This window comes from Hylobates moloch, unplaced genomic scaffold (genome assembly GCF_009828535.3).
Source record: "Hylobates moloch isolate HMO894 unplaced genomic scaffold, HMol_V3 SCAFFOLD_5, whole genome shotgun sequence".
Classification (NCBI taxonomy): domain Eukaryota; kingdom Metazoa; phylum Chordata; class Mammalia; order Primates; family Hylobatidae; genus Hylobates; species Hylobates moloch.
This window is the reverse complement of record NW_026652280.1, coordinates 133030026-133055614: the sequence shown is the minus strand read 5'-3', so window position 1 is coordinate 133055614 and position 25589 is coordinate 133030026. Positions and strand designations below refer to the sequence as shown.

At 45.4% G+C, this 25589-nt stretch overlaps 1 protein-coding gene across 7 annotated transcripts in view; it reads right to left on the bottom strand.

The window, feature by feature from the left end:
* Positions 1 to 3972: 3972 nt before the first annotated feature.
* The window catches only part of BCAR3 (BCAR3 adaptor protein, NSP family member), a 284920-nt gene continuing 263303 nt past the window's right edge, over positions 3973 to 25589 (bottom strand). For all 7 annotated transcript variants that reach the window (XM_058439562.1, XM_058439563.1, XM_058439561.1 and 4 more), the window contains 6 exons: positions 24400 to 25052; positions 18132 to 18247; positions 13806 to 13977; positions 9906 to 10017; positions 9445 to 9657; positions 3973 to 4602 (listed from right to left, as the gene is read on the bottom strand). In XM_058439562.1, coding sequence (XP_058295545.1) covers positions 4424 to 4602; positions 9445 to 9657; positions 9906 to 10017; positions 13806 to 13977; positions 18132 to 18247; positions 24400 to 25052 — 1445 coding nt within the window. In that variant the 3' untranslated portion in view covers positions 3973 to 4423. The remainder of the gene's footprint in view (positions 4603 to 9444; positions 9658 to 9905; positions 10018 to 13805; positions 13978 to 18131; positions 18248 to 24399; positions 25053 to 25589) is intronic.

Sequence of the window (25589 nt, the reverse complement as noted above, 5' to 3'; positions counted from 1 at the left end):
TGGGTATGTACCCAGTAATGCAATTGCTGGGTCAAATGGTGTAATTTTAGTTTCAGTTCTTTGAGAAATCTCCAAACTGCTTTCCACAGGGGCTGAACTAATCTGCATTCCCACCAACAGTGTATAAGCATTCCCTTCACAACCTTGCCAACATCTGTTTTTGTTTTTGTTTTTTTCACTTTTCAATAGCCATTCTGACTGGTGTGAGCTGATATTGTGGTTTTGATTTGCATCTCTCTGATGACTACTGATAGAATTTTTTCATGTTTGTTGGCTGCTAGTATGTCTTCTGAGAAGTGTCTGTTCATGTCCGTTGCCCACTTTTTAATGTAGTTATTTTCTTGCTGATTTAAGTTCCTTATAGATTCTGGATATTAGTCCTTGGTCAGATGTGTAGTGTGCAAATATTTGCTCCCATTCTGTAGGTTGTCCATTTAATCTGTTGCTAGTTTCTTTTGCTATGCAGAAGCTCTTTGGTTTAGTTGGGTCTTAGTTGTCAACTTTTGTTCTTGTTGCATTTGCTTTAGAGGACTTAGTCACAAATTCTTTGCTTACGCCAATATCTAGAAGAGTATTTTCTAGGTTTTCTTCTAGGCTTTTTATAGTTTGAGGTCTTTCAGTTAAGTCTTTAGTTCATCTTAATTTTTGTATATTGTGAGAAGTAGGGGTCCAACTTCATTCTCCTGCATATGGTTAGTTTTCCCAGCACCATTTATTGAATAGGGTATTCTTTCCCTATTATTTATTTTGTTGACTTTGTTGAAGATCAGTTGGTTGTAGGTGTGCAGCAGCTTTATTTCAGGAGTCCCTACTCTGTTCCATTGGTCTATTGTATCTGTTTTTGTACCAGTACCATGCTGGTTTGGTTACTGTAGCCTTGTAGTATAGTTTGAAGTCAGGTAATGTGATACCTTCCACTTTATTCTTTTTGCTTAGGATTGCCTTAGCTATTCCAACTCTTTTTTCGTTCCATAAGAATTTTAGAATAGTTTTTTCTAATTTTGTGAAAAGTGACATTGGTAATTTGATAGGAATAGTGTTGAATCTATATATTGCTTTGGGCAACATGGACATTTTAATGATATTGATTCTTCCAACCCATGAACACTGATTGATTTTCCATTTGTTTGTGTCATCTATGATTTTTCAGCAGTGTTTCAGCAGTCCTAGTTTTGTTCTGTTTTTTTTTTTTTTGGTGACTATTGTAAATGAGATTATATTCTGGATTTGGTTCTCAGCTTGAATGTTATTGGTATGTAGAAATGCTTCTGATTGTTGTACATTGATTTTGCATCCTGAGACTTTGCTTAAGTCATTTATGAGGTCTGGGAGTCTTTTGGTGGAATCTTTAGGGTTTTCTAGGTATAGAATCATATCAGCACAGAGAAAATATGACTTCCCTTTTTCCCACTTGGGTGCCATTTCTTTCTTTCTCTTGCCTGACTGCTCTGGCTAGGACTTCCTTAATTTTCATTTTTAAAATATAATGCCACATTTTCCTCCCAAAGTTATTGTAATATTTTTATACTCCTACAAGCATTGTATAAGGGTTATTCATGTTCCATATCCTGGCGAGCACTTAGGAGTCAGACTTCAATTTTTGTCAGTTAAAGGATATAAAAGAGCATTTCATTGTAGGCTTACATTGTGTTGCCCTGATGATTGATGTTGTGCATCTTCGTGTTTACTATGTTTCCCCTTCTTGTAAAAACGCTGTTTTATCTTCATCCTTTTTTTTTTTCTTGGTCAATTGTCTTTTTATATTTATTCATGGAAGCTCTTTGCGTATTCAGGATGCTAATTGTGTTAGTTATCTCTTACTGTGTAACATAGCTGGCTGATTTTGGCTCAGGGTTTCTCATGAGGTAGCAGTCCAACTGCTGGCTGAGGTTGTAGTCACCTCAAGGCTTTGACTGGGGCTGGAGAGTCCACTTCCAAGATTATCCATGTGGTTGCTGGTAAGCCTCTGTTCCTTGCTGGCTGTTGGCCAGAGGCTACAGTTCCTTGCCATGTGGACCTCTCCATAGGGATACTCACAAGGTGGCATCTTGCTTTCCCCAGAGTGAGTGATCCAAGACTCAAGACGGAAGCTGCAGTCTTCTCATAACCTATCATCTCAGATGCAACATTTCTGCCCTGCGTGCTTGGTTGCACAGACAAAGCCTGGTATAATGCAGGAAGGGACAACACAGTGTGAGCACCACGAGGCAGAGAACATTGGGGGCCATCTTGGAGGTTGCCTATCATAGTATTCTGTTGTCCATTTTATGTGTTGCCAATATCTCTGATTTTTCAGGTTGTCTATGATGTCTTTTGAATGGAATTTATTCATTTTAATGCAGATTAATCATTATTTTATAATTAATGCTTTTTCTGTCTAAGAAAGAAATTCTTACTTGATTCAAAGTAAAAGATATTTTCTTTTAAAAGTATTATGATTTTGCCTTTCACATGTAGGTTCTTAACTCATCCAGATTTTATTTCTGTATATGATAAGAGGTAAGAGACCATTTTCCCCCTTTCATTTGCTTAACCAATTGTTCAAGAATTAAAGTCATCCTTTCCCCCACTTATCAACAGTATCACTCTGTCATGTTAAATTTCTGATGAAACCTTAATTACTATAGCTTCATAATCAGCTTTTATATCTGGTAGACACCACCAACCTGGGACCACTGTCAATCAATTTCTTGGTTTTGGATTTTGTAATTTTTACTCCAGACCTGTATGAGGACAGGCGTGTGGTTGCAGTCTCACTGAAGACTATAGTCATTTTAATTATTTTCTTCCTGGAGCTGTATGTGAAGACAGACAGTCATGTTTCCTGGCAACCTTCCTTTGCTGGCAGATGAATGTTTTCTATTCCATTAACAGGGACCCTTTAAGGATTCCTGCTTAATGGGGGCATTTTAAGAAGTTCCCCCAAGACGGACACTCATTCACTGAGCTGATGTTACTCTTTGCCTCTAGGTCTGCCCCAGCTCCTAAGTTCTCATGAGGAGTTGATTCAAATTTGCTGTACCTTTTTCAGGTGCGGCGGGGAGAGAAGTTTGTTCCTTGGGGATTTCTATCAAAGTTGATCATACTCTAAAAGGTATGTATGTTTATTAAAATGTATTCAGGATTTAGTTATGGTGAGAGGGCTAAGAACATCTGAACCACCATATTGCCAGAAGTAGAAATGTGCTTTGGCTTTTTTCAACAAAAAATAATAACGTGGCACCTTTTAAAAAATGTGGCACATTTTTAAAAACCATCATAGGGTGATAGTTAAGTTACAGTGTAACTAACTTCTGTAACCAATAAATCATATTTTTAAAGGCTATTTAACATCATGGAGAAATTTTCACAGCCGGTTTAAGATGAATATAAAAGTTGGTATGGTCCTAATATTATTTAAAATCAAAGGAAAAACAGATTATTAAAAGTTTGACAGTTGGGGCAGAGTAACAGAATATGTTAAAGTCTTTCTTATATTCCAAATTTTGTACAATAGGGAAAGTTGAGAGGGATATTGCTAAACTAGAAAGAAAGTATCCCCTTTGCAAAATGAGAAACCTAGAAAGCCAACCTAGGAAACTCTAGAGGAAAAGGTAAAACAGTTGATTACTCTGAAATAAATATGTGAAGAGATGTTATGTTCATCATAACATCTGTGTGCCCAGTTTGTACAGGGTGCTGTGCTGCACATGGAATTCAATGAGGTAAACTTGGCCTAACTCCACCTGCTAGCAAGTACCATAGCTTGAGTTTGAACCCAGGTCCTGTGGAGCTGTTTCTACCTTGTGTCACTGTCACTCTGCCTTTTAGTCCAGGAATATTAAATTTTTCATACCACTTTCATTCATTTTGGTTTACTATCAATCAATCAGGATACGGTGCCTAGGGAAGAGCATGCCTGAGGCGGCTAAGGGTAGAATTATTATTGTACCAAGATGAGTTGTTTAATATGAAAGAGACTGGATACAACTGTTTCACAAAAAGATGATGTATTTTCATTCATGAGTATTTACATTTTTCATATTTGTTTAAAGAATATCATATAACTGATACCTTCTGAAATGTTTCATGCTTTTAAACTCTTCTATTTACACTTATCTGACATGGAATTAAAACTAAAATGGTCAAATACCATGATAATAGAAAGCAACCAGCCAACATAGCTAGGTCTTCTCTTAAATTTGCTGATCAACATTAGCAGTAGTTACCTTAATAATAAATTATTCATTTTAAAATCAGTAGTAACTTTAGACAATTCATAAATAAGTGTGCTCTGTGCAATTTACACGTTTAATATCCTGTGGATACTAAAAGCTTGTATATTGTCAGATTTGTACATTATTACTTTATCAAATAGTAAGCTTTCCCAAAGATGAAGCTGGGGAAACTTGAAAAGACATTCTAAAGGTTCTCTGGAGAGTTATCAAAGCTCTGCCTGCTTTACAGAAGGAGGTTCCAATTTACGTGAGAGGGCAGTTAAAATCTGGTTGAATTTCTCATATCTCTCTGTCTGATTGACTTGTGCGCCTTTGCTGCCCCATAGCAATCGCATTTGAAATTCAGTCTTGCAGATTTCATTCATTTCTTCATCTGGTTGAAAACCTAATCAAAACAAAACAATAAACAAAAAGTTACTTCAGTTCTGCCTAAGATGTGTTAAAAATAGACTGAAAGCGCCGGGCGTGGTGGCTCACGCCTGTAATCCTAGCACTTTGGGAGGCTGAGGTGGGTGGATCATGACCATCCTGGCTAACACAGTGAAACCCCATCTCTACTAAAAAAATACAAAAAATTAGCCAGGCGTGGTGGCGGGCACCTGTAGTCCCAGCTACTTGGGAGGCTGAGGCAGGGGAATGGCGTGAACCCGGGAGGCGGAGCTTGCAGTGAGTGAGATTGTGCCACTGCACTCCAGCCTGGGCGACGGAGTGAGACTACCTCTCAAAACAAAAAAAGACTGAAAGCTTGCTTAAAGTGGAATCAAAATGAACATCTTCTCTCTCTCAGAACTTTAAAAAATGTCCCCAAAGAAAAATATAGGATCTATTCTATATAAGGGAGAGCAGAGCCCCACCCTACAGAACCTGAGCACCTTCAGAGAAGAAATAACAGGTAAACTCATTAAAAAACAATAGAGTGAAATTGGTTTGTACAAACCACTGTGGGAAGTAGTGCTGTGGGAAGGAGGGTTCATTGCACCTAGGAGTTCGTTACTTCTTTTTACCAACTTTACTGATGTATAGTTTACATGTCATATGATTCATCTGTTTTTGGCTGTGGAGTTTGATTTATGATGGTAAGTTTGTACATAAACCATCACCACCAGTTTTAGAACACTTCCATCACCTTAGTACCTCTTTGCAGTCAGTCAATTCCTGTTCCTACTGCAGACCTCAGTCAACCACTGATCTGCTTTCTGTTGCTACTGTTTTGCCTTTTCTAGAAATTTCGGATAAATGGAATCATCCACTACGAACTTCTTTCACCTAGCATGATGTTTTTGAGATTATTCCATATGTTGCATGCTAATCATTTTTACTTATCAATATTCAGTTTTATGGACATGCCATAGTTTGTTTATCCATTCACCAATTGATGACATTTGGATTGTTTCTGGCTGCTATGAGTAAGTGGTTGTGAACATTTGTGTACAAATCTTGTGTGGACATGTGTTTTCATTTCTCTAGGAAAGGAATTATTGGGTCACACGGTAAGTATATGTTTACTTTTAAAGAAACTTTTAAACTCTATTCCACAATGGCTGTATCATTTTATATTCACACCAGCAACATATGAAGACTCCAGTTTTTCCACATGCTGCCAACTCTTAGTTTTATCATTTTTTATTTTTTTTGAGAAGGAGTCTCGCTGTGTTGCCAAGGCTGGAGTGCAGTGGCGCGATCCCAGCTCACCACAACCTCCACCTCTCGGGTTCAGGCAATTCTCTTGCCTCAGCCTCCCAAGTAGCTGGGACTACAGGTGTGTGCTACCACGCCTAGCTAATTTTTTGTATTTTCAGTAGAGATGGGGTTTTGCCATGTTGGCCAGGCTGGTCTCGAACTTTTGACCTCAGGTGATCCACCTGCCTCGGCCTCCCAAAGTGCTGGGATTACAGACATGAGCCACCGTGCCTGGCCTATCATTCTTTTTAATTGTAGCCATTCTAGATAGTGTGGTGGTATCTCACTGTGGTTAGTTTAAATTTACATTTCCCTAATGATGAATGCTTTGAACATCTTTTCATGTAGTTGTCATTTGTATGCCTGCTCTGATGTAGTGTCTATTCAAATTTTTGTCTATTTAAATTTTATCTTCTCATTGAGTTGTAAGAGTTCTTTGTATAGCCTAGATATAAGTCCTTTATCAGATATATGTGTACTCAATGTTTTCTGCTATGGTTCATGCTTTTTGTGTCCTAAGAATTTTTTTTTTTTTTTTTTTTTTTTTTGAGATGGAGTTTTGCTTTTGTTGCCCAGGCTAAAGTGCAGTGGCGCAACCTCTGCCTCCTGGGTTCAAGCGATTCTCCTGCCTCAGCCTCCCGAGTAGCTGGGATTACAGGCACGCGCCACCACGCCCGGCTAATTTTGTATTTTTAGTAGAGACAGGGTTTCTCCATGTTGGTCAGGCTGTCTTGAACTCCCGACCTCAGGTGATCCACCTGCGTCAGCCTTCCAAAATGCTGGGATTACAGGCGTGAGCCACCGTGCCCGGCCAAGATGTCCTCACTTAGCTTAAGGGCACAAAGAATTTCTCCTATGTTTTCTTACAGAAGGTTATACTTTAGCTCTTACATTTTGGGTCTATGATCCATTTTGGATTATTGTGTATGGTATGAGATAAGGATCGAGATTCACTTTTTTGCATATGGATATCCAGTAGATCCAGCACCATTTACAGAAGGATTATACTTTATCCAGTGAATTATTTTGGCACCTTTGTTGAAAATCAACTGACAGCCATATGTGTGGGCCTATTTCTTAACTCTATTCCATCTAAGAGAGGATCTGGTCTGCTTAAGGCCAAAGATGTTCAGGCAACTCTTTTAAAGAGAGAGAAGCCTCTAGCCAAAGAGTCATGTGGTTCTCACCCTTTATTACTGCTGGGATAGTTTGTTCTGTCATTAAATATACCTGCCATCTAGATCACAGGATCTTGGTGGTAGAAAGGACAACAGGAATATTTTCTTCCTGATGATGCCAGAATATCCTTGGTCGATAACCAACCAAAGGCCAGATGGTGACTTTTTTTTTTTTTTTTTTTTTTTTTTTTTGGAGACCAGGCTGGAGTGCAGTGGCACAATCTCGGCTCACTGAAATTAAGAATCAAGGAGAATCGCTTGATACTCCTGCCTCAGCCTCTCAAGTATTCCCTCTCAAAATTCCCCGGCTAATTTTTGTATTTTTAACAGAGACGGGGTTTTGCCATGTTGGCCAGGCTGGCCTCTAAGTCCTGACCTCAGGTGATCTGCCTACCTCAGCCTCCCAAAGTGCTGGGAATACAGGTGTGAGCCACCGCACCTCGCCCCCAGATGGTGACTTCTATTCATTCAGCTAACATGCTTTGAGCCCCTCCTCTATGCTGGTGAGCAGATCTCTGCCTTCCCTGGGTTCACTGTCACTTACAGCAATGGGAACTTGCTATGAAATCTATATTAGGATCGACTGAAAAATTCCATCAGCGACCTTTAAAGTGATTTAAAGCTGTAGAGCAGCTTATGGCACACTTTTCTCAAAACCCACCCTGGTGTATTGGCTTATGCAACATCCATGGTAATGTATTCATTGGCTTTGTCTAAGTAGGCACTCTGATACTTGTTGACTTGCGTGCTTTTATTGTTTGAGTAACATACAGCCAATCCTGGATAACTTTTTGAGGAAGAAAATGAAACAGGTATGTGGTGCTTATACCCACAGCAGATGGTACAAATGACTAAGTCCCACATTCTGGTTCTGAGGCAGCTCCCTTTTAGAATTAAATAAATGGAGTCTCCTGCCCCCACATAGTTCTTAACTTTGTGAATCAAACTGTGAGCCCTTGAAGAATTTAAAAAAATATATAGTAATGGAAAATCGTCATCCCTGATGACTGCCTTGGCAAAGCCCTCCTTCCTGAATGGTCTTTCTGCCAGCAAACCTTCAGCCCTCCAGCCTTCCTCCACGCAGACACCAGAGTAATTTACTTTAAAACAGAAATCTGACCATGTGACACCCTCCCATAATTAAACCCTTCACTGGCTCTTCTTCAGCCACAGTCCTATGTGGAAGGGCTTCCCAGCTGCACCTCCCTCTGTAGCCTAGTTGGCCATTCCTTAGGTCATACTTTGCACAAATCTAAACCCAAGTACTTGTGGATCCCAGTTTTCCCCAAGCTCTCTCAGTGCCTTTGCTTGGGTTGTGCCGTCTGAGTGGAATTCCCAGCCCTGCTTGCTGGTAACTACTTTTGTCCTTTAACAATCAATGCAGTGTTTTCTGGGAAGCTGTCACCAGGTGCTTCCTCCTTCCTAGCATCTCTGACCAAATCAGTCCCTTCCCCTAAGTGCTCCCACAGTACACACTGCACTTATCGCTGCATGCTGAGATACCTGCTTAAATTCCTCAGGACATCCAGTTAGCACGGTGCCGTACGCATGCCACATGTGTGATAAATGCCGGCCGTGCTGACTGAGGAGGCTGCTTTCTGTCACCACAGCACTTGTAAGAAAGATCCGTTTACGCAACACTGCCCCACACTTTCCAGGATGTGTCTGATGCTAAGAGCAGGGGAGCTCACTTCCCAGTGTGACTGGGAAGGAACAGGAATGCAGATAAATGAGGTCTGGATAAAACTCCACCTCCTCATCTTGGCACATCACCTTTTCTAATCCCACCTATTAGAGGTACTATTAATAAGTGGTAGGCAAGTTGGCCAATTCTTGTTCTGTTGCCCAGCGCCCAGGCTGGAGTGCAGTGGTGCAATCTTGGCGCACTGCAACCTCCGCCTCCTGGGTTCAAGTGATTCTCCTGCCTCAGCCTCCTAAGTAGCTGGGATCACAGGCATGCACCATCACGCCCAGCTAATTTTTGTATTTCTAGTAGAGACAGGGTTTCATCATGTTGGCCAAGCTGGTCTTGAACTCCTGACTTCAAGTGATCCACCTGCCTCAGCCTCCCAGAGTGCTGGGATTACAGGCTTGAACCACCACGCCCGGCCCCAATTCTTTCTTGACCCCTTCTCTCTGTTTATTCTATACCATTGAACAACAGAACACACAAGAAGAAAGGAGAAACAAGGCCCTTGAGTCATTCTGGAATTAAGAGGAAGTAATAACCAGCCATACAGGAAATGGAATTCCATTCTTTAATCCTTCCTCTTTGGTCTTTTTCTAAGTGAAGTCAGCCATGCTCTTCCATTCCTTCATTTCAATTACTGTACAGTGTTAGAGAACAGCTTACAAAAACCAGCTCTTACCTGCCAGGATCCTCTCAGCATTCATCCGGTAGCTGTCCGCAGCCTTGGCCATGAATCGCGCTGTTGCCAAATGGTTCAGCATGATTTCACAGCTCTGGTCGTTTTTTTCCCACATGTCGGTTCCTTCAAAAGTGACAGCCTGGCGCTCCATTAAGGTCACAAGTGGCATCAGCAGTGGGACTGATACATTGTTTGGGGGAACACATGTGGACTCTGAAGAATAAGGAGTAGAGTTTTCCATATCAGATGTTTTCCAAAGTTAAGCACAGAATGAGGTGACTCATAGCCCTTGTCTTGTTATAGCAACTGCAGCCTTCTACAAGCAACGCTGTCATCTGATAAAAGCCCTGATGAGCCATCCACAGTGCTGCAGATAACTCAGGGCCTCATCACATGCCCTGCGTACTTGTACTCCACTCCCCAGCGGGGTAGCCCCGTGCTTGTTCTGCCCACATGCTCACCTCTGCCTTCATGCAGGAGTTTGCTGAAGGGCTTCAGCTGTTTCTCATAGAGAATGGCATTTTGGGTGTACTGGTGCCGCAGAGCAGTCCACGTCTTTTCTAACCTTGTGATCTGGAAGAAAGGTAGTGTTTTGGAAAAGGTTCTTTTTCAAATTACCTTTTTGTGGCTGGGCGCGGTGGCTCACGCCTGTAATCCCAGCACTTTAGGAGGCTGAGGCGGGTGGATCACTTGAGGTCAGGAGTTCAAGGCCAGTCTGGCCAACATGGTGAAACCCTGTCTCTACTCAAATACAAAAATTAGCTGAGCGTGGTGGCATGTGCCTGTAATCCCAGCTACTCGGGAGGTTGAGGCGGGAGAATTGCTTGAACCTGGGAGGCGGAGGTTGCAATGAGCCAAGATCATGCCACTGCACTCCAGCCTGGCTGACAGAGTGAGACCCTGTCTCAAAAAAAATAAATAAAATAAAATTACCTTTTGCTTAAATTTTGGAACAGGTGATAGATACATATGGTAAAAATGTCAAAGTGGCTGAAAGCAGGGTAGAAAGAAAAAGTAATCCCCCATCCGCCCTATCTGCATTGCTGTTAGCCCATCCCAGAGATGACAGCTCTCTTCAACTGCCTGTGCATGTGTGCTTCACATACAGCCTGGCCTGCTGGCCAGTCCACTGTCAAAATTCAAGGCAGTATTGGATGAGAGGAAATAAACATGATGCAAAGTAAAACACCTGAATGAAAAATTATAACTCTTGTTATAATAGAAATCAGCATTATCATGAAAATATGGCAGAACTGATAAGTTGCTTATTTTAAATATTGATCCTAGAAAATTCCAGTGTACCTGAAGAATTTTGAAAGCTCTTGAAATAAAACTGGAATTGACCTCCCCAAAATTCCTGTCTATACGCACACCCCTTTTAAAAATAAATACATGCATATTATATACTACATAAACCACACCTATTCCTTGCCTCAAAAGCATTCAGTATAAGTACATATAGAACAGCCTTGTTAAATTTCTGCATAATAGACCACTGTATGGATAGCTATAGTTTAACTCGTCTCTTAAAGAGTTTTATGACTTTTCTTCTCTGAGACAGGGTCTCACTCAGTTGCCCAGGCTGGGGTGCAGTGGTGCGATCACAGCTCACTGTAGCCTCAACCTCCCAGGCTCAGTGATCCTCCCACCTCAGCCTCCTGAGTAGCTGGGACAACAGACATGAGACACCATGCCTGCTACTCATTTCTTTTCTTCTGCCGGTAACTCAGGGCCTCAATTTTCTTTTGGAACAATTTAGTCAGCAGCAGCATATACCACTGACTCTGACTGTCCTAAGATAAATGGTCCCCAACTCATACCCTAAAACCGGCAAGGCTGTGTTAAGTTTTCTACATGAAACAAGGAAGAGCATTAGTATTTAGGGAATAAGAGCCAACTTTGTGTCAAATATTTGAAGAATTTCATTTAATCTTCACAATGCCCTTTAAGACAGCTATTTTGGCTTTGTTTTACAGATGAGAAAACAGAAGAGATTAGGTAACTGCCCAAGGCTTCCCAGCTGGTATGTGGTAGAGCTGAGATTTATTTACTTGGCCTTGAAGAGCTCCTGTATCCAAAAGGAAGGTGAGTAGGCTCAGCACCAGTAGATGTGCTGTGAAGAAAAGGCTGTGGCTGCCTTCCTCCTGCTGCCCACCATGCTGCTCTTCCTTCTGTAGACCCCTGCTCCCTACCCACTCCCTGAGGCATTGCCTTTCTGAAAGAAGCCTCTGGGTCTGGGCTAGGCCCATCTCCTAGGCATACTCTTTTGATACTAGAAGCTGAGAAGAGAAGGTGGCACATGTAGCTATAGTGTAACGGCTGGGTTGGATGGTGACACGCAAAGTAATGTGAGTCTCCTTTTGGGCTTTCCCTGGGTATGCCACTTCCTCCTAGGCCATTGAATGCTCTGGAGGACTGTGTCCTGTCACTGCTGATGTGCTCCAGAAGGGAAAGGCTGACACTGTTAGGGGGCAGGGAGCCGCCTACAAAGCATGGTAATGTGGTTGGGGACAAGTCCCTAACCGCTGAGTTTGATGTCATGGATGGTAACCATGTGATCCCACAAAACATCTCCTTTACCAGTCTCAGGGGAAGCTCTGGGCTGGAAGGCTTTACCCACAGCCTGGCCTGTTGGCTCTGCTGTCAAAATTCTAGGCAGTTTTAGATGACAGGAAATAAACATAATGCACATTAAAATACCCGAATGAAAAAATGATAACCCCTGTTATAGTAGAAATCAGTATATCATGAAAATCTGGCAGAACTTATGGGTTGCTTATAGTCTATCTGAAGAATTTTGAAAGCTTCTGAAATAGAATTGACCCCCCACAAATTCCCAATGAAGGCACTAAGTTTTCAACCTTTTATTTTTAAGGTGACCTTGCTTTAATGCAAGTAAATTCTATTCCTGCCATGATCTGACTTGCGGGACATGTGATCGTGGCTGTTTCTCAGTGGCAATGATGGAATTTCAGTGAGCACCTGGCAGGATTTCAGAGATAACCTGTGGCTATGAAACAGCCAAGCCGAGTGACCAGCGGTTTTGATGTTACTAGAAGGTTTTGCTGGCTGGACTGTAAACTCATACTCACGTCCTCCAAGCACCCAGGGCTTGGGAGAGCAGAAGTGGGAGTGCTGATCCTCAGCGATAAAGATGGCAGCGTGACTTTCCTCTGTGAGGCCTGCTTGACTTCACATACAGATATTCATGTTTGACACTCATCCTAAAAAATCCCTGGCACCAGCAGATAAATTCAAATGCCCACTTTCAGAAATGGTAATTAGGGAGTTCTGTGGCAGATGGACCAGGAATCTGAACTTTTTAATAGGATAGTCTGTTTTAGGTGACCTGAGATAAACTATTCTAAGGATTCTCTGACAGAAGCTCTGCAAATGTCTCATTTCCCAGTGATTATCCTAAACTGCCCACACACCTGGTGACCCAGATGGAGGCAGTCTGTTTCTTATATGACACACTTTAGCCAGATGTCTCATCCTAATTGGTTGTCCATGAATCACTACTGTTATGAGGATGACACTTGCTACTGTACATCAAAGAGAAAGCATGGACTGTCAGCAATTATTTACTGCCTTAAAAAATAGACCCCAGAGGCTGGGCGTGGTGGTTCATGCCTGTAATCCCAGCACTTTGGGAGACCGAGGTGGGCGGATCACCTGAGGTCAGGAGTTTGAGATCAGCCTGGCCAACATGGCAAAACCCCGTCTCTACTAAAAATACAAAAATTAGCCAGCTGTGGTGGCCCATGCCTGTAATCCCAGCTACTCAGGAGGCTGAGGCAGGAGAATTGCTTGAACCCGGGAGACAGAGGTTGTAATGAGCCAAGATCACACCATTGCACTGCAGCCTGGACAAGAGAGCAAGACTTTGTTTCCAAAAAAAAAAAAAAAAATAGACCCCAGTCCAGGCACAGTGGCTCATGCCTGTAATTCCAGCACTTTGGGAGGACGAGGCAGGCAGATCATTTGAAGTCAGGAGTTTGAGGCCAACCTGGTGAAACCCTGTCCCTACTAAAAATACAAAAATTAGCTGAGTGTGGTGGTGCATACCTATAGTCCCAGCTAGTTGAGGCTGAGGCATGAGAATCACTTAAGCCTGGGAGGTGGAGGTTGCAGTGAGCTGAGATCATGCCACTGCTAGCCTAGGTGGCAAAGTGAGATTCTGTCTCAAAAAAGAAAAAAAAATAGACCCCAAACACTTAGGACACTGTCCCCTAAATGAAGCAGCTTTCATTAAGATTCAATTTACTTTTGAGATTGACTAAAATAGTCTGATTTGCCAAACATGGCATGCAGATCTCTTTATAGAACATTAAGTACACATAAAGTAATTGGAAATTTACCTGTGGCATTTCCAGGGCTTTCATGAGAGCTGAGAAGGAATAGAGGTCCCCCATGGAATCCTTCAGTTCCACCGCCACCTGGATGATCTTACTCAGAGTGGCTGCTCGGTCCTCCAAAGTGCCTGTGCAGCCCAGAATGTCCACTGCAATGCCGATGGCCATCGTGTTGTGTCTGAAAGCCAGGAGATCAGCGGTCAGGTTCAGGGCCAATGGGACTAGGAGAAAACTAAACCAAATCAGCCAAGAGCAGGGCTGTTTTTGTGCCATTTGCTGCTTTTGCTCTAAAATGTGCCGGCAGCACAGTTTAGACGGCTAATCTCAACAGAGAGAACGCCCCTTAGCAGGCTGACTGTGGAGGGCCAAAGTAGGCCACAGAGGGTGCACTTTCAGTCAGACAGCAAGATGTCCCCGGACAGGGCCACGTTCAACCCTGGACCTGGGGGCACAAAGAGAGACTCCTGGGACAAAGATGCTCAGAAGTACATGTGGCTCCTAGTACCCTGTACCATGAGAGGTTCCTGGAGACAGCAGGTCCCCCAACACGTTCTGAGAATCTCTCCTCGGGGAAGTCCAGGGCCACCTCCACTGAGCCCCCGGACTTGGGGATGGGAAGGGACAGAAAAATAAGAGGACGTGCTTGATCCAGGACAATAACATGGCTATCAGAACAAAGGCAGGAAAGAGGAGGTAAGAATGGTGTTCTCCAGCCCCACTCCAGAGGCCAGGAAATGAATGGGGAGGAGGATAAAGATTGAATAGTTGATGGGCTGGAATGTGCCTTTAAGGCCAGACCCTAATAAAATCGAAATCTCATTTTCCCCAACAAACCTCCCTTTTCTCATCCTAAACTACATGGGTCAACCTCAGAGACCCAAAACAGGAAGCAGGGTGATCTTTTCTCCGCATGACAACAGGATTAATATGAATGGGGTCAGTCTGCAGCAGAAAGCATAGACTGTGACCCCCTTTCCTTCCCACTGTAAATCAGGACCCAGGAGTTAACTGCTTTAGACCAGAATTGCCTCAATTTCCTCCAGGCTGTGGTCCAAGTGCTGGAGGCGAAGCCCCAATTTATAGCTATGGTTACTAAAATACAGCATGCATTTGAACTCCAGGGCCACTCTGTCCTGAACGTTCAGAGCTTAGGATGTTACTCCACGCTGTGCTCTCTACGTGCCCAGGTGTGTTAGTCGGTCTCTTGCTCTCCTTGAGCAAAGGGCAGCAGGGATTCACTGAGTGCTTAGCATCACTCATTTCTCTAATGTTTGTTAAATAGGTAATGAGCTCTGCCTCCAAGTGTGTTTGCATATATATGCATGTATGGGGCTCACTTGCAGTGTAAGCTTGGGCTGGTACCTAACTGCCGCACCCCTCAGGTTCTTCATCTGTAAAATGGGAGCAAGGGTTGTGAGAAAGAGAGACTGTGTATGGGTGTGAAAATAATTAAAGTGAGCCAGGTCTCAGGCCTGTAATCCCAGCACTTTGGGAGGCCGAGGCAGGCAGAATGCTTGAGCCCAGGAGTTCGAGACCAGCCTGCGCAACATGGGCGAAACCCCATCCCTACTAAAAATACAAAAATTAGCCAGGCATGGTGGCACATGCCTGTAGTCCCAGCTACTTGAGTGGCTGAGGAATGAGAATCGCTTGAACCCAGGAGGCGGAGGTTGTAGTGAGCAGAGATTGCGCCACTGCACTCCAGCCTGAGTAACTAGAGAGACGATCTCAAAACAAAAAGAATAATAATAATAATAATTAAAGTGCCTGGCACTGGCAGGCGCCTAATAAATAGCAGTTGTTACTAGAGTTGTCTCTGTACATGTCTCTCCCTCTGTATCTTGGTCCATTTTGCCTCTTTGTCTCCATCTCTTTCCTCTTTTCTCCATTTATCTCCTTTTCCTGATTTGTCTTTCTCAATTAATGGATCCAAACATAGACCTAAAGTATATTTTTATTATTATTATTATTTTTTGAGACGGGTTTTGCTCTGTTGCCCAGGCTGGAGTGCAGTGGTGTGATCATGGCTCACTGCAGCCTTGAACTCCCTGGCTCAAAGGATCCTCCTGCCTCAGCCTCCCAAGTAGCTGGGACCACAGGTGTATGCCACCATGCCCAGCTAATTTTTGTGTTTTTTGTAGAAACAGGGTTTTGCCATGTTGCCCGGCTGGTCTCGAATTCCTGGGCTCAAGTGATCTACCTGCCTTGGCCTCCCAAAGTGCTGGGATTACAGGCATGAGCCACTGCACCCAGCTGTTATCTGATACATTTTTGGAAGAGTTTTGTTATCCATTTGCAAAATGTTAACATTGACAGAACATTTTAGATGTTGCTTTTAACTATAAACTCACTTTCCATACTGCATTCAGTTGATTCTTTATTCAGTGTTTTCTCCCCCTATGTTTTAATGGCCCTCTAGTGTTATATCAATGGTTAACTGAATGGTTATATGCATTCACTCAACCAACATTTGCCTGAAGCCTCCTGGATACACCGACTATGGGAAAAACAACTCAGGCTGGCAAATCTGCAGCAAAAGCTCCTGTGGTTGGCAAGAGGAGGCACTCAGATGTCACATGAAGGACACTTCCAGAGCAGTATGCCTGGAATGGGTGAGGTGGTAAATTAAAAATAAAGGGTGGTTTTGTATTTGATTTTCAAATGCAAGAGGGTGATGTCATGTGACACATCAGGACCTCTATAACCTTGGCCTTTAATAAACACATTGTAATTAATAAAACTACTCCCCAGGCTCTAAAAAGAAGATCCCACAGGTCACAAGAAACAAGCTAAGGAGCAAGACCCCAGCCAAGAGGCAGTCAGGAGAAAAGAGAAATGAAGTGGAAAGTCAGAAAACAGCCAAGAGAGAAGCCCCAAACCTGTCACCCTCAGCCTGTCCCAGCACACTGAATGATACTAAGAAAATAGGGCTCAGATTCATGAGGCTTGGAACCTGGGGGATTTCAGGCTGAAATGTCTCATGGGAGAAACGGCAAAGTGTGGTGGCACAGCTCACTCTGCTGATAGAATGGAAGCTAGTGGAGCCGGGAGGTCAGGCCCCTGGGGCAGGAGGGAAAAAGGGGACAGCCGGAGAGAGGCTGGAACCTAGAAAAGTCTCATCAGGAAGAGCAGGAAAATTCAGAAGCGGGACCTAGAATTCCCCAAAGGCCTAAGCAATGGGTATTCCTGAACAAAGTCCACATGGCCCACTTCTTCACCTCCGTCCTCCCACATGGCTGCAATTCAGCGTTCTGGGTATTTTCTATGGGATGTATCCACGGCTGCAAGACCAAAACAGCAGCAGCATGGGAGTCATTTTATCTGCTGTACAGCCGAGGAAACTCTAAAGCAGTGACATCCATCCCCCCAGAGGTGGCTCTTTACCCTGGAAACAGTAAATTCTAATTATAAAAAGTCATCCTTCAATCACATCAGTCACATTTCAGGTGCCCGAGAGTGACATGTGGCTGGTGGCTACAGTAATAGCCAGTGCAGAACGCGTCTGTTACCACAGAAAGCTGTCCTGGACAGCACTGTGATCTGGAACTTCATGGAAAGCCATGGGCAGTCAGTCATGGCAACTAGGACATGGGCTGGACAGACAGAAAACTTAACAGTCTTACCCAAATCAGATTTTAAAAAATGTGTCAAAAAGGCCGGCTTTGTGGTAATATGGATATCTAGTCTAGAGCTTCTTTTCTTAAAAACATACCTCATTGTTGGTGTCTTTCTAATTCTTAAACATTCCATTTAAATGGACACCCAGGGCCCTGGCTTTTCATAAGAAGAGGGGAGGGATGCCTCGGAGGCCCTGGACCAGTGCCGTCATCCCCTGACCTCTGACCCTATTTGTTCACCCCTCAAAGAAAACACTGTCTAGACTCTGCTGTTCCCAGCCTTTCCCACAAACTCCTCCTAATTCCTCAAGCAATCTTAACCCCCAAAGAGACAAAGGCGCAGCTTGCTGGGCAGGAGACCCAGGAGACTGCACGGTGCTGGGGCCCCAGCTCTGCCCCAGGCTGCAGGATCTGTGACTCCTGCTCACACAGGCCAGTTGAGTCACTGGCTTCAGGCCATCTGTTCTCTCCATCCACTCCTCCAGGAGCAGGGACGGGAACACATTCTTTGTTCCTGAGTTGTGCTGTCTCTGTGTGCAACTCCAGGAATTCTCAGGCTCAGGCTTCTGGGAAAAGTCGCTGTAGGCCATGCACCCTGAAGTGCTGTTACCCCAGGGCTAGGCTGGTGCTGCGCCTCTCTCTGTTCTAAAACCTGCTGCTCTGATGCCTGCAAGGAGCTGGGAGGGTCGGAAGTGCAGAGGATGGCAGTGCTCACCTTTCGATTATGTCCAGGCGCAGCTGGTGTCCGTGAGGCAAGGTAATGAGTTCCAGGCCTGAGCTCACCCCCATGTTCCTCCTCATCTCTTCGGAGACTTCAAGTATCCTAGCAACCTGTCAAGAGCCAAAGTTGAAATACACTGGATCAGGAAGTGGGCTTGCCTGATCATGAATTCAGCATATGAGAAGAAACACACTGAACTAGGATGGCGTGGACACACTTTATGTGTTGCATTTCTTTATAAGCAGCTGCTGACAGTGCTGTTCTTATATGATGTTTAGGGTGTTTTAATACACACAGAGTATAAAACTTAGGGGGAAAAGAAGGACTGGTGGGAGATGCCGACGCTGCTCTGCAGATCTACAGATTTGTTAAGTGTTTCTGCCCAGCCAGAGAACAGTTTAGTTCTCTGAGCTTTTGTCTGACACAGGCCGGATCCTGCTGTGACATTTTGCTGCCAACAGCAGGGCCGCATGTGTTCGGAGCCGACCGATCCCCCGCAGTGGAAAAGCGGAATCTCATCCAAGAGCCTCTCCGCTGTGGGCTTTGCCATTCATGTTCTCACTTAACAGCCACAGCTGGCTGCTATTACCCTTAATTACACTTCTCCTGGGCTCAGTAAATGCTCTATACGTCTGGAAACTATTAAAAATGTGTACAGTGATTGGAAACCTGAGATCTCAAACACACTTCTTTCTCCTGAGAGGCTTTTCTTAAAATCTTTGTCCCAGACAGCTCTCAACCCATCTCAATTCTAGTATGTAATCTCAGTTTATTAGAATCAGGTATTAGTTATTACAATGTCATGGAGAAGTGTTACAACTGAGCCAGTGTGTCTCTAAAATGGGGTCAATAGGCCAGGCACGGTGGCTTATGCCTGTAATCCCAGTGCTTTGGGAGGCCAAGGTGGGGGGACTGCTTGAGGACAGGCGTTTGAGACCAGCTGAGCAACATAGCGAGACCCCATCTTTACAAAAAATTAAAAATTAGCCAGGCATGGTGGTGTGCGCCTGCAGTCCTAGCTTCTTGGGACGCTAAGACAGGAGGATCACTTGAGCACAGGAGTTTGAGATTACAGTGAGCTATGATCATGTCACTGTACTTCAGCCTAGGTGAGAGCAAGACACTGTCTCTAAAAACAAAAGAAAAATTAAATGGCGGCTAATGACACCTCACAGCACAATGATGTACTAAGAGTGGAACTAACAGATGCAACAAGTCTAGCCACCTGAACACATGGCAGGCATAGGATGGTTCCTCTCCTTGATCTGGTACACTTGTCCTCAACCTTAATTACCCCAGGCTATCAAAACACATCTGGATGTTTAGGTGGTACTACTAACCCTGCCCTGTAACTTCTGTGGCTGAACTACTGTCAACCCTGAGGGGATAACCCTGTGGATGAGCTCTCCAGTGGTAGATGCCAGAACAGGATACAGAATTCCTACTGAGCTCCTACCTGCACTCACTGGGCCTCAGTTTCCCCTTTTCTAACATAACTGCTAAGTTCACCTTTCTCAAGGACTTTGCAAAGGATTCAGATAACTTTAGAACCCCCAAAAGCTACCTGAAAATACAAGTTGTGAATCATCAGCCATGTGGAAGGGGGAAGAATTCTGGCCAGATCTTGGGAAAGGCATTTATAACTTGATCTTGGCAAGGCAGCCCAGGCGCAAGCCATGCATGCTTCCTCGCATATTCAGACAGCTGCCCTCTGTCAGAGGTCCCAAACCCTGTACTTCTGAGCGGTGTCCCCCACGCTCTGGGTGGCGAGATTAAAAGGCCTGTGATTGATTCAGTTTTGCTCTGGAAAACCTGGCAGATGGACGGGGGCCCCTGCTCTCCAGCCTGCATTTCTTCAGCACATACATGCCATGCCTGGGTCACTTCCCTGGAGCCACACCTGCTTGCCTGAGGGCCGAGGGGATCCCAAGCTCACACCACACGGCCTGGATTAGGTTCCCTGACAAATGCCCAAGGTTATGCAGCTCACAGACACAAAAGAAGGACAAATACGTCTGTAGCATTTACTGTGAGCCGACTCCACAGGGCAGGGTGGCAGAAGCACCCCCGATGAGGCCTCCCTCTGCCCTCCAAATCTTAGCTGGTCTACTCTGCTGCATCTCTGGACTCCACCCACTGCTCCTTCTTCCACTGCCTTGGAGGCTGCTGCATGGACCCAGGAGAGCCCCGATGGGGGCCCAGCCCAGCCCTCCTTCCAGCCGAAAGGGCCTTTCTAAAATGCCATGAGATTGTCTGGCTCCACTCACCGGTTCTGTTCCCCTTGGCACAGAGGATCAGATCTGCACCCAACTCAACTGTAAAGTGCCTTGAAGGCAGGAACCTGGTATGAGCCCGGAAGTAGAGACTTAGAAAAGACCTATGAAGCCCTCCCACACCCCACCCCTAACCCCATCTTCTTCCACCCACACAGAATGAATCTGCTGTAAACCAACCCCTCTCTCCATGGGTTTTGACGACTGAGCCTCTGCGCATGTGCGTTGCCTGCTGTCTGCAAGATGCTTTTGGTGTTCATCTGGCCAATGATGCAGCCTTCCAAACTCATCTCGGACATCCCCGCCCCATCTCCACACCCCACTCCCTGTTCAAGGCCCTGCCTAGAGGCCCCACAGCTCCTGTGCCTTCCCCTGCAGGACACTTCCCACCTGGGTTGTGGTCCAAGTTCCTGCATCACTGTCCCTCCCCAGCCCACCCCCACCCGATAGCAGGTGCTCCAAGAGCAGAGATCACAAGCTGCCCTGGCACAGTAGGTGCTCAGTCAAGGCTGAATATATAACACGGATAAACACTTAGTGCTCACTGTGGGCTAGGCAAGCTGCCCGGGGCTTTTAATATATTATTATCTCATTTAGTCCTCACTGACCACCTGAGTAGCTGTATCCCTTACAGACAGGCAGAGAAGGGGAGGCTGTTCAGCTGATGTGGCAGAGGCAGGATTCAGGCTCAGTCTAGCCAAGTGCTTCACTACTGGACCTCACTTCTAGCTACAGGCAAAGACCTTGCGCATGGTGGGAGAGGCTCAGTGGCTCCTAACCAGGCCCTTGAGGGGTGGGGGCATGGACACGGCAGGGCAGGGAGCAGGAAGGCTCTTAGGACCACCCACTGTCCTTATGGCCTATCTGGGCATCTGCCCACATGGCTGGGAACCAGCATGCGGGGCCCAGATGCTAGCCAGAGCCTGCTCTCAGCTTCCGGGTGGCCCTGTCTGGGCTGCCACTGCACTTGGGGTGGGAAACAACAGATCTTGTTGTATTTCCCTCTTAGAGATGCTGATTGTGCCTGCTTGGAAGTCAGTGGTTCCAGGAAGATAATATGGAAATAGTGATAGACTCAAGAGACAGGGAAGAAGGAAGTTTCAACATAGCCCTGCCCTGGGGCTGGGTGGGCAGAGTCCAGGCTGGCTCCTGCTTGCTGCCTGGGGACCCCATCCAGCCCCTTGTACAGGGGTGTCTGCAGGCACACATGGGAGTGAGGCCCCACTAGGAGGACAAAACACACCACAGCAAGCCAGGGAGACTGCGTTCTTCAGTTGGAACATCCTCGGGGTCTAGTTTCATGGCTACCAAAGGTAGTGGGCAGGTCCCAGACCTCCTGCCAAGGGCAGGCGGGCAGGCATCTCTCCTCCACCTAGAGGATCATTAAGCCCTGCCCAGGGCCACAGGAAGGATTCATTCCCCTGGGAATCGGGCTGCTCTGTAAACCCAGGCCTGTTTCTACAAGGAGCTTCCTCTATGGGGAACCCACGCAGGTTCATACCAGGCCAGAATCTCCCTCCTGGCCCACTGACATGGTTCTCTCAGATTCAGGGCCCAATGTGCCTGACTGACAAGAACAGAAATCCTCAATCCTCTTACCTCCCAAACAGGTTAAGCTTGCTTTAAAGTGAGGTCCGGATAACTTCGCAAATTGCGTGACTACCTGTGAGCACTGCCTGAGGCCATCCGGCCAAAAGTGCAGCAGGCCCTTGTTCTTCCAATGCAGCCCTGGCTCTCTTCTCAGGGCCTGCTCAGCAGAAGTCCACCCTCAGCCCCACCTCCCAGGCCTGGGCAATGAGTTACTCTGGTTTCTGAGTCATCCCTCAAGTTCCGTTGTCAGCAAGGGCCTTGTTTACTCCAGGATGGTCAGCAGCTGCCTAAAGTTCCTCAAGCCTGTTCGGGGGAGCCCTCCATCAACTTTGGCACTCCCTGCAGGAGTGTTCTGAGACTGGACTTCTGGCCATGATTCAATACATAGGAAGGAAAACCCAGTTCCTAAATAAGCCCTGAAATCTGAAGCTAATTGACTTCACTGAGCTACAAATAAAGGCTTCAAATGCCCAGGAGCCTCTTTATATTGAAAAGGTGGACCAAGCCCACCGTCGCCTGAGACAGCACCTGGTGTCTAGAATACAGTCAGCCCTCCTTATCCGTGGCTTCTGCAACAGTAGATTCAACCAATCAAGGATCAAAAATATTCAGGAAAAAAAAAATGTAGACTTTTTTCTTTGTCATTATTCCCTAAACAATGCAGTATAATAGCTATTTACAAAGCATATATATTGTATTAGGTGTCATAAGTAATCTAGAGATGATCTAAAGTATACCGGAGGATTGCATAGGTTATATGCAAATGCTATTCCATTTTATATAAGGAATGCAAGCTTCTGTGGATTTTGCTAGCCACTGAAGGTCCTAAAACGAATCCCCACGGATCCGAAAAAGTGACTTAATCTCTCTTAAGGATGAGGTTGCTTTGGGACCACCTATGAACGAAAGTCACTCACATCTAAAATAAACGTTTCCTACAAAAAAATGGTGATGGGCCGGGTGCGGTGGCTCACACCTGTAATCCCAGCACTTTGAGAGGCCAAGGCAGGCAGATCACTTGAGCTCAGGAGTTCAAGACCAGCCTGAGCAACATGGCAAAACCCTATCTCTACAAAAAATACAAAGAGTTAACCAGGTATGGTGGCATGCGCCTGTGGTCCCAGCTCCTCAGGAGGCTGAGGTGGGAGGATCACTTGAGCCTGAGTGGCAAAGGCTGCCATGAGCTGTGAATGCACCTCTGCATTCCAGCCTGGGTGACAGAGTAAGACCCTGTCTCAGGAAAAAAAAAAAAAAAAAAAAAAAAAGTGACGATGTAAACATTTAATCACGTGGAAAGACAGTCATGTTGGTCATTGAAAGGTTCAGGGTTTGAAATACTATGTACAGACCTGTGCCATTTCTGTGGCAAACAGATATTACTCATGCAATTATTTACACGTATCCATTTACAGAGAAAATAATAATGTTTTTGCATTAACCAAATGCTGACAATGGTGATCTCCAGGAAACTGGATTTTGTGTGGTTTTATCTTTTAATCTGTATTTTGGAATTTTTTTTTTTTTTTTTTTTGAGACAGTTTTGCTCTTGTTGCCCATGCTGGAGTGCGACGGTGCGATCTCGGCTCACCGCAACCTCCACCTCCCAGGTTCAAGCAATTCTCCTGCCTCAGCTTCCAGAGTAGCTGGGATTACAGGTGTGCACCACCATGCCCAGCTAATTTTGTATTTTTAGTAGAGACGGGGTTTCTCCATGTTGGTTAGACTGGTCTCGAACTCCTGACCTCAGGTGATCCACCGCCTCGGCCTCCCCAAGTGCTGGGATTACAGGCGTGAGCCACCATGCCCGGCCATTTTAGAATTTTTCTAAATTGAGAAAGGATTATTTTAAAAATCAAGGTAGCTTTAAAGATGTTTATACTAAAGATCATTTTAGTAATAAATATGTAATGCATAAGTATAATGTAATAAAAATAACCAAGGTCTGCTACTCCAGAAACTACATTTTCATCTACAATCTACTCTCCTGTAGCTTTGGCTTTACCAATTCTGATGGAGCTGAGGCAAGGGGGTAGTTTTTAAATAAGCACCAGGTGCGAGGAGGATTCTGTTGCGGCTGCTGATGCCAGCAGGGGTGGGTGGGAGAAGAGGGCAGGCCCCACCCCCGGCAGCAGCCTGCCATCCCTCTGTCTGAGATGAATTTTATAAGCTTCCTGCTTGGGCAAAGGTTGTCCCAGCTTGTGGTTCCCACCCCTTAAATAAATTCCCATGCTGGTGTTATCTTCAGACTTTCCTATGGGCAAAGCATTTAATGGGTGAGGCAGAGTGAGGCCAGACAGATTCCCTCCTTCCAAACCCACAAAAGCCAGAGGAGCACTGGGACCCCCAGCTCTCACCAAACCTTGAAAAGCCAGAACAGCACCAGGACCCCCAGCTCTTACCTTGCAATCCATGCTCAGTACGTGCTGGGCGATGACCTTGGGGTCGTTGTTGGTGAACAGTTCTTTCGCACGTTTCAACATTGCTGTTTCCAGGGGCTTATTCTCAGGGGGAAGGAACTTTGACTCAAATTCATTGGGCCTGAAGGAGGAGACAGTCTCCAGGAGGGGCGTCACAAACTCGCCCTTGTCCCACTGCCCCTTCTCCATCTGAGCTGCCGCAGGTTCCCAAGGTCTTTCCCTGTCATCATCATCAAGGATCAAGTAGTTGATGCCAGAGTTCCGGGGACCTGGCGCCCCATTCTGCTTGGCTATGAGCAGTTCTTTGTGGCTTCCCTGGGCACATAAGGGTAGCTTTGCTCCCCTGCCACAGCCTGTGGCAAACGCTGGGTTCAGTTCACAGTAGTTGGCCTCTGAGTTGAGCCAGGCAGAGGGAGACGAGGGAGCCTTGAGGAATGGCACCTTGCAGGGCTTAGGCGGCGGCTTAGGGCACAACTGACTGTCTGATCCCCTCAGCGCCTCCCCAGCCCTGGCGTCCGAGGAGACCCTCCGAACCACTGCTGGGCTCAGGGCGGGCTCGCTTCCCGTCCTGAACACAGGTGAGTTTGGGCAGGGGCTTGTGTCCACACCCGAGGACTGAGGTGGCAGCTTACAGCCTGTGGGGGATAAGAAAAGGTCAGAGAAAGCTCATCTGTGTGGAGAATATAAAACAAAACCAGAGTGGCAGCTCCCTGGCCCTCTGTTCATGCCCTTGGGTTTCAATTTGCATTTTCATTTCCAAAAGAAAATTCAATGTGACTGTCCCACACCCAATCTCAGGGAGTCTACAGCATTGTGAGGGCTGGGCTGGGCTTGCCCCATCCCACACGCCTGGATGCAGTTCGAAATCCCGGGGACTGCTGACATCTGGGCTACAAATGTTGTTGTATGGTCATAGAAGGTTGGGACAGTCAGAATGATAAAATATATGAGCAAGGAGGGCATGAATAATGTAATCTTGCCCTAAGAAACAGAAGTCGTTAGCCACCTAAAATGCCACTCTCAAAGGGTGGATCCCAGCCAGCTTCCAAAGGAGAGCTGGAGACAGGGAAGGGAAAAGAGACACTGGGGTAACCCACATGGAAGTAGTTTATGCAGGGGCATTAGGAAAATCCCTTTGCAGTCCCAGGGAAAGTCAGTTATGAAAATAATGA